At 49.4% G+C, this 13,266-nt stretch overlaps 1 protein-coding gene across 3 annotated transcripts in view; it reads left to right on the top strand.

The window, feature by feature from the left end:
• Positions 1-13,266, top strand: part of CA12 (carbonic anhydrase XII) — a 59,415-nt gene that overhangs the window by 32,993 nt on the left and 13,156 nt on the right. For 2 of the 3 annotated variants that reach the window (XM_011967770.1, XM_011967763.1), the window contains exons 3-8: positions 3,560-3,739; positions 4,650-4,792; positions 8,816-8,911; positions 10,101-10,164; positions 10,439-10,596; positions 11,942-12,068. In XM_011967770.1, the coding sequence (XP_011823160.1) occupies positions 3,560-3,739; positions 4,650-4,792; positions 8,816-8,911; positions 10,101-10,164; positions 10,439-10,596; positions 11,942-12,068 (768 nt within the window). The remainder of the gene's footprint in view (positions 1-3,559; positions 3,740-4,649; positions 4,793-8,815; positions 8,912-10,100; positions 10,165-10,438; positions 10,597-11,941; positions 12,069-13,266) is intronic. The other variant, XM_011967779.1, reaches the window with a different exon arrangement.

Here is a 13,266-nt window from a genome sequence, read left to right as displayed (position 1 = left end):
TCACGCCATCCTCCTGCCTCAGCCTCCCGAGTAGCTGGGACTACAGGCGCCCGCCACCTCGCCCGGCTAGTTTTTTGTATTTTTTTTTTTAGTAGAGACGGGGTTTCACCGTGTTAGCCAGGATGGTCTCGATCTCCTGACCTCGTGATCCATCCGCCTCGGCCTCCCAAAGTGCCGGGATTACAGGCGTGAGCCACTGTGTCCGGCCCAGATTTCTTTTTCAATGAGTGGCCCCAAACAGAAGCCATTTGCACACAGGTAAGCTAGAAAGCTAGGAGGGTACATTTTGAACCTGAGCAAGTGATCTCATTTCTCCTCCTCTTTTTTGAGGAGAAGAAATATATGAGGGAATTAAGGTGGGCGTGCATTCCTTGGGAAAGGAGCAAGCATGAAAGAGGTGTTGAGAGTTCCAGTTAGTAACATGTGAGGGCCCGCTCTGCGCCAGGCACTGTGGGAAGTGCAGCGATGGATGAGCCGTGGTCCTTGTCTTCAAGGAGAGCGTGGGGGAGCCAGGAAATTCCAGGTGCACAAAATCTCCTAGATAAATACTGAAGGACACATAAGTCCTGTGACCCAAGCGAAGTAACTGTTACTTAGCCAAAGTCAAACTTCGGGCAAATCACTTAAATCTCTACTTTTCACCTATAAAATGGTGTAATTCTTGCCTTGCTTACCCCATCAGGTTATAGAGTTATAAGGATCAAAGCTACTACAATAAAATAACAATGAGAAGGAGGGGAAGGAGGAGGAGGGAGAGGACGAGGAGGAGGAGACAAGGCTTTCTTGACCTTGCTGACCTACAGACCTGTGACTGGTGCCCAAGGACGAACTCCGCTGTGGATGGCAGCCAGGACCAGGGCACGTTCCTGATGCACATGGCTGTCCACTCCCAGCCAGTCCTGGAGCACTGGTGCCCTGTGCCCTCTTTCCCAAAGCTGGTTCCCCTGGGCACCTTGTCACAGGCCCAGTAGCTGCCTTGACATGAGCAACCTCTCTGACTCGTTCAAATTCGCCTGACAGATGGTGAAGGTGCTTAGTCCTAGTATTCTTAATAAATATCAGAGCTTAAGAGCCAGAAGGAAGCTTCCAGAACGTAGCATCCACACACATCCCGTCCCCACCACCACCCCCACCATTTGTACGAAGGGCAATGGAGGCTCCAGCAGGGAACATAACCCACTGAGGTACTGGGACAGCTGATGCTGGAATCTCATTCTCTGGACTCCCCTGGTCCAACATAGCTGCTTCTCTTTCCAAGAAAGGTTTTTCCAACACCAACTCTACTGCCTTTAATATCCTTAGTCTTTCCTGCCCCCAAATACCTCATTTGGTCCTAACTTCCAATAAAGTGTATTTAGGGCAAGAGAAAAAGGAAACATTCCCCAAGTCACATTTTCCCAAGCCCTCTGTTCTTTTTCATTCTTCGGGAAAGTGATTCCTAAATGCCCATGAGGGCATGTGACCCTACTAATAATATGGGTTCACAGAGACGAAGATGAGGGGTTCCTATCTTCACGAGGCTCTTGTTTAGTTAGCAGTAAAGTGCCCTCTTGATGAAAGGTTTTTGAACCCCCGCTACAGGAAAAGAAAACCCTTCCAATCCAGTTCCCATTAGTCATGTGTGCAAAGAGAAAGCTTCTCATTGCTACATCTCTTTGCTTTGAGTTTTTTGCATTCATGCCTGGCTGGCAGCTTCCGCCCTGCTGGCTGTGGGCCCAGGCAGTATTGAGAGCACAGGAAAGGCTGACAGCCTCACTTAGGGAGTCTTACCCTGCGCTGTGTCTCTTCCTGACCCCGGGGGTCTACATGAGGTCTCATGGTTGCTTCACTCTGCTCCCTGCTGCCCCTAAAGTATTCGGTTTGCCCCCCAGCTGAACGGTTGTCTTACTCCAGTTTGGCCCGGAGTGCCTGCTTTGATATCCTCCAGACTCCCTCTTCCCTAGTCACCATCTTGGTGTAGTTGAGTTACTTTGAGGCCTTGAAAATAAGAAGAGTATAGCTCAGTGGAGACTCTGGTATCCCAAGTGAGAAGACTGGTGTCCAGTGAAAGGTTGGACTGGAGAGTCTGCCATTCCGTCATGCTGTAACATTTCTGAAAATGCATAGCCTAAGGTTGACAGCCGGAAAAATCAGTAGGGTTCCGATGTGTGTGTCCGGACCTAGAAGTAAGAACTAAGCCTGGGACCAACGCCTCATAGCATTTTAAACGAACCTGGGTACCAGCTGTCGCTTCTGATTCTTCCCACTCTCAGATAAAGTCCCCTAGTTAGAGAGCACGGCGCAGGGGTTGGGGTTCTGCGGGGCCAATGTAACATTTACACTCTTGTGAGACAGTGTGGTGGTCTACGGAAGAATTCCAGAAGACATGGTGTTCCTTTCCCCTTTTCTCCATTTACCCACCTTCCTTGTGTCAAAATACTGATGAACGGACCCCAGATGGCAAAGCTTGATCCCCAACTCTGATAGAGCCCACAGGACACCCTGGGTCTACCCTAACAAGCCATGACTTGCCAATTATTTGCTTTTCTGGAGAAACCTTGGCCAGAAAGTCTGTTTAATTACCATGGAGATAATCTTTTAAACATAGATTTACATTCTTTAAAGACTTTTTCCCTGTGGGAGTAGGAAAGTTCATCTGCACGTAGCATGTTTATTTTTATTTCCAGGGGAGGAACTGTTTTCTAGTAGTTAGCAAGAAGTTTGAGCCCTGGAGGAATTTCTTTTTTTAAAGTCTGTTCCTCTTCGCTGATAGTGCGTTAATTATATTGTAATAATTAGTTTACAGTGTGGTCATATTTTTTTCCAGCTTAAACTCCGTACTTCACTCTGCAATTCCAGGCCTATAATTATTTAACATTTGTCAAGCATCCCTATCAGATTGGGTTCTATAGTTACTCTAAATGTGGGTATCAAGAGTCAATGTCCTCAGGGGTTTCTCATCAGGAAGGTCACACTTGCAAAGCCAGCAGCCACAAAGACCTATTTAGGTTGGTGCAAAAGCAATTGCGGTTTTTGCATGAAAGTAATGGCAAAAACCGCAATTATTTTTGCACCAACTTAATACTTGGCGCTGTGGTCAGTGAGACACTAATTTTTCCCACCTGGGGTGGCCCTGCAGGTTTGCTAAATTCTTCCCCGCTAGAACGCCAGCTTGGATGAGTAGGGATTCTATTGTATTCAACCTGGCAGGCCCAAGACCCAGAGCAATTCCTGGCTCATAATAGGTGCTGACTAAGCAGATGCTGAATTACTGAAAGTCAACAGGTCTTGATGTGTGTGTCCAATAGGAACAATGGACAAAATAAAGCAGAGTTTGGTGGGCTCCTGGCTCTGGCCTGGGCAGCCCTAGTCCTTCTTTCCCCACATCATTTAAGAGCAGGTGGTCCTGAGTGGTTGCTGGACCTGATTCTGGAGGCCGAGACTCTGGGCCTTGAAGATTTACCTCTGGGGATTCAGAAAAGAGGAGAAAAGGAGTAATTGTGTTGAAGAGAGAATTAGAAGATAAGGAAAATCCCTTTGTGAGAAACTCTAAATCTTGAGCATGGATCTCTGTGTCCAGGTCCTGATGGGGAGAACAGCTGGTCCAAGAAGTACCCGTCCTGTGGGGGCCTGCTGCAGTCCCCCATAGACCTGCACAGTGACATCCTCCAGTATGACGCCAGCCTTACGCCCCTCGAGTTCCAAGGCTACAATCTGTCTGCCAACGAGCAGTTTCTCCTGACCAACAATGGCCATTCAGGTGAGGGTGAGGCCTTGGAGACCTGAGGAGTATGTCTGGGTCTCCCTGGCTGTCAGGCCTGTCCTTTTCCATCTGGCAGGGAAGGGTTCTGCAGAAGCATCCAGGAGGAGGGATGGGGCCGGGGCGCCTTTGAGAGATTCCAGGAGCACTCTCTCCAGGGAATGTTGGAGGCCCTGGGCTCTGATGGTCCTGCCAGGGCTGCACTTCCCAGAAGAAGCACATCTCTCAGGATAGGGCAGGAGACAGACCTGAGCCCCATGGTTCATTGGCTGTGCGGCTGGAGTGAATTCTGGACCATCATAAATGACTCAACGAACCACACAGTTTAGGAGGGGCACCCAGGCCTTAGAGTCAGACCAACCTGGATTTGAACCCTGGCTTGACTGCTTATGAGCCATGAGCCTCTAGGTGAGAATTTTAGCCTCCTTGAACTTCCATCTGGAAATGGACATATTAATGGGTACCATGAAGACTGCAGATTATGTATGTTGGGGTCTGACACGTGGAGTGAAGTAAATGCTTCATAAATAGCAGTTATCATTGTTGTTGTATAATTCTAAAGCTCGGAAGGTACTTCACTAAAGGTTCCAGGTGTCTGATCCATCAATATGTAAATAAACACCCATCCGTTGATCTAGTGTTAGTGTTTCTGGCATCATTTTCCAGGGGGAACCAAGAAGGTGCGGGTGCCACTGGAGTTGCTTTGGGGAAAAGGGGACATTGTCAGGGAAAGAGCCCAGGTGTCTGACCTTTAGGCTGCATCTCTGCTCTGCACCTCACTCCATTCACCTGCCTCTCTCTGGGCTCCAGGGGCTGGCAGCGGGGGTGGAGGGAGTGTTGCCTACCTGACTGCTCTCTGGCAGTGCACAGCTGGCCGGGGCTCTGAAGGCTGCTCCTCCATTCCCCGCAGTGAAGCTGAACCTGCCCTCGGACATGCACATCCAGGGCCTCCAGTCTCGCTACAGTGCCACACAGCTGCACCTGCACTGGGGGAACCCGAATGACCCGCACGGCTCTGAGCACACTGTCAGCGGACAGCACTTCGCCGCCGAGGTAAGTAGGGCTGCCAGTCTGGCAGAGGCTGCTCTGCAGTGGGTGGTGTGGCACCCTCTCGACCTGGCTGCTGTGCAGATAACACCAGAGCCTGGGACAGGCTGCCTTCAGGCTATCTGCCCCATCTTTGGCCCTGGCACAGGGGGTGCAGCCACGCCAGCCTGCAGCTCATCTGCACTGTCCTGGTCCCTTTCTTCTCCGGAACATGCTGAGTTTGTCCCTGTGTCTTTTACTGAGTGATGCTGCTGGGGAGGCAGTATTCCCAGGGTGGCCCAGCGGGACACACATGCCCTTCTTTTAGACATTGCCTTCCTATCTGTGCAGATGAAAATCTCCTGCTGACTCACACTGGGCTCATTGCTCCCCCAAACTTCTCAGCCTTTCTTCATATGTCATGTTGTTCGCATCTTTTTGATGCTATCTTTCCGTTCTCTCGGCACGGGTTGAGTTTAGAACATGGGGGCATGGGTCTAGGGCCACTCTTCTACCTGGCCACAAGTCTAGGGGTGCCTGACAGTCTAATGTGTTGGGCATGATGGCAAGCAGACTCACTAGGGACAAGATGCCACCCAGCACAGCATCGTGTCATGTCGCCTTGAGGTGCTACCCCAAAATGCCAAAAGAAAATTAGCAGAAGGGCAGAGCGTTTGCCCTGTGCAATTGTAGGATGGGGTGGGGCAAGGAGGGGGTTGAGATGCTCACTTTGGAACTCCAATAGCCCTGAACTGGGGGTGTGGCTCTGAATATTTACAGGGAAATACAAGGAGATAAATGCTGCTGACTGATCAGCCAGGGGAGTCCATGGCCAATAGCGACTATTCCCCTCCGTTCATAACTGCTGAACTGCTTAATGTGTCAGGCTAATCATAGGTCTACTTGCAAGCATGGAAGGGATTGGATCTGGCTCAAAAGGATGGCACCACTGGAGGTTCACATATTTCAGAGCAGGCCCTTCCCTGAAGCTCAAGAACTGAAATTTCCTCCAGGCTAATTGCAGTGTTGAGACTTCTGCTTCCCCCATGGGGAATAAAGAAGGTGTAAACCAAAAAGTGTCTGAGACTCAATCCATTTAGAAGTTTATTTTGCCAAGGTTAAGGACGCATGCCTGGGAAACAGGGGCACAAGTCTGTGCCTTTCGCCAAAGATGATCTTGAGGGCTTCAATATTTAAAGGGGAAAGGGCAGATACTGGGGAAAGACGGAGAAATGTTTAAAAGGTGTGGGGAGGTAAAAGGCAAGAGGTCGCAGTCTTCTGAGTTTTTGATCGGCCATTCACATGTGAGACGGGGTAGAGGAATAGTCACTTGTGCATTCATGTAGCTCAGCGAATCTGCCTTCTTACAAGATGAAATAGACATGGGCAGAGGAAGCAATTAGATATGCATTTGTCTCAGGTGAGCAGAGGGATGACTTTGAGTTCTGTCCTTTGTCCTGAACCCGTGAAGATAAGTTACCCATTGACACTGTCAGGGTGAAATTCAACAGAACTGCTTTCGGGTAAAGACCTTGCGGCCCACAGTGAATTTCCTAGTGGGCAAAATGTGAGATGTGTAGCTTTTTTTTATCTTTGTAGCCATCTTATTTAGGAATAGAATGAGAGGCAGGTTTGCCTGATGCAGCTCCCAGCTTGACTTTTCCCTTTGGCTTAGTGATTTGGGGGTCTCGAGATTTATTTTCCTTTCACGAAGGAGGTTAGGGTGTAGATTGGCAGGGTTTATGTATTTAAAAATATTTCCTTTTTTTTTTTTTGAGACGGAGTCTCGCTCTGTGGCCCAGGCTGGAGTGCAGTGGCGCGATCTCGGCTCACTGCAAGCTCCACCTCCTTGGTTGATGTCATTCTCCTGCCTCAGCCTCCCGAGTAGCTGGGAGTACAGGTGCCTGCCACCACGCCCAGCTAATTTTTTGTATTTTTTAGTAGAGACGGGGTTTCACTGTGTTCGCCAGGATGGTCTCGATCTTCTGACCTCGTGATTCACCCGCCTCGGCTCCCAGAGTGCTGGGATTACAGGCGTGAGGCACTGCTCGCAGCCTAAAAATATTTCTTCTTCTTGTATTTTCTGCTCTTAAGTCACATCATCAGACCAAGGGTCTGGTTAAGATGAACCATAAATGCCAATACTAGAGAAAAGACATCAAGGTGTCCCTCAGGTGGGTCCTCTAAGGAAGGACCTTGAAAGTGTAGTGGTTCTTTTGGATGGAGTCCATAGAAGAAGATTCTGGCAGGGCACGGTGGCTCACGCCTATAATCCCAGCACTTTTGGAGGCTAAGGTGGGTGAATCACCTGAGATTGGGGGTTCGAGACCAGCCTGACCAACATGGTGAAACCCCATCTCTACTAAAAATGCAAAATTAGCCAGGCTTGGTGGCACATGCCTGTAATCCTAGCTACTCGGGAGGCTGAGTCAGGAGAATCGCTTGAACCTGGGAGGCGGAGGTTGCGGTGAGTTGAGATCATGCCATTGCACTCCAGCCTGGGCAGCAAGAGCGAAACTCCAACTCAAAAAAAAAAAAAAAAAAAAAGAAAGAGATTCTTTCTATCTTAATCTCCTCAACAGGGAGCTCCTTTATGCTTGGATTAGTCTTCACTTCCTCTGAACACAGTAAGAAAAGTACAGACAAACCACAAGCTGAAAGGTCAGCTGTAAAAGGAAATAGGGACTTAGGACCTCAGAGGTTTTAATCATATAGAATTCAGCTCTGTTTCTCAAAGTGATGCCAGGCTGAGATGGTGTGGGCAGTGTGGCAGACTAAGTCCTTTGAGGGGAAGATGGTGAAGCAGGAGCTCTTAAGAAATCCTTAGTAGAGGACCACTTAAAAGAAGAAATAATTTGATATATAATTTTTTTTAAATTAGAAGGAGCCACTTAAAGTTCAAAATGGGGGAATTAAGCTGTATTCAATAATATATGTTGAATTATATTTATAAACACATGAGATGGAAAAGGATGAATGAAAAGAGAAAAGAAATAGAGATAAAATCTCCATATGTCATAGTCTCAAGGACAAAAAACCAACAAAAATGCGTGGGTTGTGTAAACCAAAAATAAATTCTAAGCCCCCCACCCCACCTCCCTGCCATCTGAATGGACCCCTCCTCTTGGCCAACGGCATTCCAAAGTTAACATGAAAACTAGTTCAGGCCATGCTGGGAAGAGGGAGTTGGACATGACCCATTATACCCTCCTCCCTTTTAATTCAGGAAAAGCCCACCTTCATTAACATCAACACAGACCTTAGGTCTGATCAGAAATATTTACAGTCTATTCTCTCTGAAGCCTGCTACGTGGAGGCTTCATCTGCATGATAAAATCTTGTTCTCTACAACCCGTTATTGGAACCCAGACATTCCTTTCTATTGATAACTCTCAGCTGATTGCCAGTCAGAAAGAAGTTAAATCTACCTGTGTCCTGGAAGCCGCCATTTTGAGTTGTCCTGCCCTTCTAGATCAAACCAGTGTATCTTTTTTTTTTTTTTTTTTTTTGAGACGGAGTCTCGCTCTGTCGCCCAGGCTGGAGCTGGAGGGCAGTGGCATGATCTCGGCTCACTGCAAGCTCTGCCTCCTGGGTTCACGCCATTCTCCTGCCTCAGCCTCCCAAGTAGCTGGGACTACAGGCGCCCACCACCACACCCGGCTAATTTTTTGCATTTTTAGTAGAGACGGGGTTTCACCGTGTTAGCCAGGATGGTCTCGATCTCCTGACCTCGTGATCCACCCGTCTCGGCCTCCCAAAGTGCTGGAATTACAGGCGTGAGCCACCGCGCCCGGCAAACCAGTGTATCTTGCACGTATTGATTGATGTATTATGTCTCTAAAATGTATCAAAACAAGCCGTGCCCTGACCACCTTGGGCACATGTCCTTATCCTTGGCAAAATAAGGGGAGGGTCTGAGATACCTAACCTAGTCTGGGGGGCTGTGGGGGCTGGGGTTCTGTCCTCACAGCTGGATTCAAGTCTTCTGCAGAAGCGACAGGCTCCCATGAGTCACTTATCCCCTAATGGGTGGCTTCTCCCCTACTGCAGCTGCACATTGTCCATTATAACTCAGACCTTTATCCTGACGCCAGCACTGCTAGCAACAAGTCAGAAGGCCTCGCTGTCCTAGCTGTTCTCATTGAGGTAAGAGCTATTTAAAAAGTTCTCAGGTGAAATTTGAAGCAGGGATGAGACTGGGATTCTGCCTTTTGTTCCATGCATACCTGTTGACAATCAGCTGTTCCTGTATCGGCTCTGTGTCAACTCCAGAGCAGGGGGTATCCTCCTGTAGTGCACCTTTTCTCTTGGCCTGGAGGCAGCACCTTCTGTGCCTGGGCAGCAGAAATGGGGAATGTTCTTTGGTCCATTGGAAACACGGGCCCCAACGTCTAGCTCTGTTGCATAAGGCATGGAATTGCCTGGTTGGGGAGCACCGGTGCTGGAAAAGGGTCATGATACTCCATCTGACCCATCAGATGCCTGAACTCTTGATACAACTCCTGCTATCCAAGCTCCATCCTCTAGATCAGCAGTCCCCAATCTTTTTGGCACCAGGGACCAGTTTCATAGAAGACATTTTTTCCACGGACCAGGGAGCAGGGAGGGAGATGGTTTTGGGATGAAACTGTTCCACCTCAGATCATCAAGCATTAGTTAGATTCCACAAGGAACACACAGCCTAGATCCCTTGCATGCGCAGTTCACAGTAGAGTTTGTGCTCCTATGAGAATGGGAGGCCTCTGCTGATTTGACAGGGGGCAGAGCTCAGGCTATAATGCTTGCTTGCCCGCTGCTCACCTCCTGCCGTGCGGCCCAGTTCCTAACAGGCCGCAGACTGGTACTGGTCCACAGCCTGGCGGTTGGGGACCCCTGCTCTATATGGACCCTGGAATGAATTCTTTGTTTATCCCAAGAAACAGGAATGTCTTCTGATTGACTTGCATGTTTTTTGTCCGAATGAGGCAGCATGTACCTCATTTCCCACATGCTCATTGGTCTGACGTGGCTTTTGTGAACTCAGAGCTCCTTAAGTTCTGGGTGACATGGATGTTAGTCGCAGACTTCAGGCTCACCTCTGGATCATCAAGAGCACACACTGTACCCCATATCCCAGGACATTCAAGCCCAATGCCTTAAGCTGAAAACAGGACATCCTGAGATGCAAGAAGGCAGGACCATTACACTAACTCCCAAGAGCCTAGTGATCCATCCTAATTGTCCAGTAAAGTGGATCCTTCAGGCAGTGGTGGCAACATACCCACAGCCTTGCCCGTCAATCCCGCTCAGCCTATCCTGTTCTGTCCCAGTGTAACCTGCCCTGTCTCTGTTGCAGATGGGCCCCTTCAATCCGTCCTATGACAAGATCTTCAGTCACCTTCAACATGTAAAGTACAAAGGTGAGGGGTCCTTGCGTGCATATTCATTCTCTGCTGGAGAAGGAGGTAGTCAGCCCTGGGTGACTTTAAGAAAAACAAATGCAAGGGGCAGGAGTTGTCTATGTTCACCAGGTTAAGAGGAGCAGGTTGTTGAATGATGTTGCAACCAGGTCCTGGGGTTAGATGACCCTGAAAGGGGCTAGTTCATGTTTCTAGGCTCAGTCACCCTGTTCAGCTGCACTTGTGCCCTAGGGAGGGAGACTGACAGCATCACCTCTGCAACGTGTCTCTCTAGGTCAGGAAGCATTCATTCCGGGATTCAACATTGAAGAGCTGCTTCCGGAGAGGACGGCTGAATATTACCGCTACCGGGGGTCCCTGACCACGCCCCCTTGCAACCCTACTGTGGTCTGGACAGTTTTCCGAAACCCCGTGCAGATTTCCCAGGAGCAGGTAACTGTCGTGCCAAACTCAGCCAGAGTCCACACGGCACCTCAGTCCCCGTCATCCCCCATATCATAATCAACGACTTGATTTCCTCACTTAGTTTCATTGGCAGCTCTTCAAAACCTCTCCAAATATCACAGTTGTCTGAAAGCACTGCCGAAATTCCAGGCTGAGATTCAAAAGAAGTCAGGCTAGGCAAATGAATACATGTCTCCTTGTTCTTTTTAAAAAAGAGCTATAAAGCTGCATTTGCTAATATATCCTCAGTGGCTGAGGTGGCATTCTCTTCCCAGGCAGGAGAGAGTCTGGTTCCTTTACAGGGTAGACTAAAGACAGGATCAGATGAAATCATTTAACAAATGGGATTGCAGCAATGACTAAGTGAGGGTCCCTGCCCCCCAAGAAGCTCAAGGTCTAATGCAAACTGGGGAACAAAATCCTTAGCCATCGTCGCTAAAGCTTCTTCTTTGATAGGAGATGGGAGAGAAGAGTAGAAGTTTGTGGGATGACCTGCGGGTTAGTGACAAAGCTGAGCCCCAAAGTTAGGTCATCTGAGTTCCATGTCACTGCTCGTACCTGTACTCCACAACCTAAATTCATGAGAAGAAAAATGGCTCCCCAGGAGACGGGGCTGGGGCCAGCACTGCATCCTGGCTCACAGCCCCACCCCAGCTTCATGCGGCCAAGGCAGCCTCACAGCTGTTTCTTTCCTTTACAATCAGCTTCTGCTCTGACTCACCTGGTAAATGGCAGCAGGTGGGTGGACAGGAATGGGGACGTGATGAACCAAGAGATGGATGAAACATGTGGGGAAGCAGCAACATCCTACCCCAGAAACTGCCTTGGGAACGGGTTATGTAATCTATGCAGGTGCATGAAAATGCCATGGAACCTGTAGTCAGATGACCTCTGAAATGCTTACCTCCTTCCTTTATTCCTTCTGATGTGACCATCAGAACAAGCCCTGCGACCCTCTGGTTGAGAGCTGGGCTCTAATTTAAGTTCATGAGAGGAACGCGGTCTCCGTGGGAGGCTAAGGAGCACTCCATCACCCCGGCTTTCCCTCCATGCAGGGCAGATTCCGGGTATAAGTGGGAACTAACAGCACTGCCCTTCCCTGGAGTCTCGGGTGCTGGGAAGACAAACCCAGCGCTGCGCAGCTCCCAGTCACCCACTGTGGAGGGAAGCAGTTGTCCGGCTTTCCCGCTGCTTTCTAATATCTCCCACCCAGCCCCACAGAAGCTGATTCCCGAGGCTTCTTCCAGGTGCAAGAGGTGAGAGCTAGCCTCTTCCCAGGGGGTCAGGCGAGGAGGTCATTCTGCCTGCGGGCTATTTCTGCTCTTGTCCTCAGCTGCTGGCTTTGGAGACAGCCCTCTACTGCACACACATGGACGACCCTTCCCCCAGAGAAATGATCAACAATTTCCGGCAGGTCCAGAAGTTCGATGAGAGGCTGGTATACACCTCCTTCTCTCAAGGTGAGGAGAGGTAGTGCCGGGGGAGGGGGTGCGGGAGTGTGGTGCCAAGACATTGGACTCTTCTGTGTGAATTCAGCTCTGGCACTGATGCCCTCTAGAAGTTGGCTGAGAGCTCCCTGGCTGCCACGGGAGCCAGGTGCCTTGTGAGACTAGGTGCGGGGCTCACTGGGGTCCCCCTTCACTGAGTCTTTGCAGAGAAGCAAAAAGCCGTGGCCCCCAGGCAGATGGACTAGAGCCCTCTTTAAGCCTGGGAGTCTTGCACAGATGGGGAAGAGAGAATTCCTTGGGGACTTCTCTGTTCCAGACAATGATCCCTTCTCCTAAGACACAGGATAGGACCCTTTCCATGAGATCAGACTTCTAACTTCCCTCCCTAGGCTTTCTTGGCATCAAAGGCTGCAGCCAGCCTATCTTAGGCCTGGCCGGGTGATTCGCACACCACCACCGAATGAGCAGGAATGTTCCTATGTTAGAGGTAAAACAGTGGGTGTAACCAACATCCATGACTAATGTAGCAGGGCCCGTTAGGCAAGGAAGCACCCTTGTGTACTGCATTTTTGTCTAACCTCCTTGCAGCTTGCATAAACACAAGCACATAAGTTCCCAATTGAACAAAGCTTAATAGCTTGGTTTCTTCCTAATGCTACGAGGCTCAGGTCTCCCTTTTACAGCTGTAACCAATAACTCCCGAGTAGGACGTTAACCTTTTTCCTTGCTCAGTTCCTACATCAACACTGCTGGAAACTGGGTGTCAGGGGAAAGGGGTGAGGGAGCACTCTCTTCAGATCTCTGAGTTCACTTTCAGGCTCACTTTCTTACTGTAGATTCTCAACTGGTTCCCAACTTGGGAATCTTCATGGCTGGTCTGTGCAGTTCCATTTAATCCCCAGCATCACGTGTGGCCCAAACAGGGCCAGGTGTTCATATTTAAAGATAACCCGTTCACACCTGCAATCCCAGCACTTTGGGAGGCCAAGGCAAGTGGATCACCTGAGGTCAGGAGTTCAAGTCCAGCCTGACCAACATGGTGAAACCCCATCTCTACTAAAAATACAAAAATTAGCCGGGCATGGTGTCTTGGCACCTGTAATCTCGGCACTTTGGGAGGCCAAGGTGGGTGGATCATGAGGTCAGGAGTTCGAGACCAGCCTGAGCAACATGGGGAAATCCCATCTCTACTAAAAATACAAAAATTAGC

Source organism: Mandrillus leucophaeus, unplaced genomic scaffold (assembly GCF_000951045.1).
Source record: "Mandrillus leucophaeus isolate KB7577 unplaced genomic scaffold, Mleu.le_1.0 Scaffold12, whole genome shotgun sequence".
Lineage (NCBI taxonomy): Eukaryota > Metazoa > Chordata > Mammalia > Primates > Cercopithecidae > Mandrillus > Mandrillus leucophaeus.
Note: the sequence above shows the minus strand (reverse complement) of the source record. Positions and strands in the feature narration are given on the sequence as shown.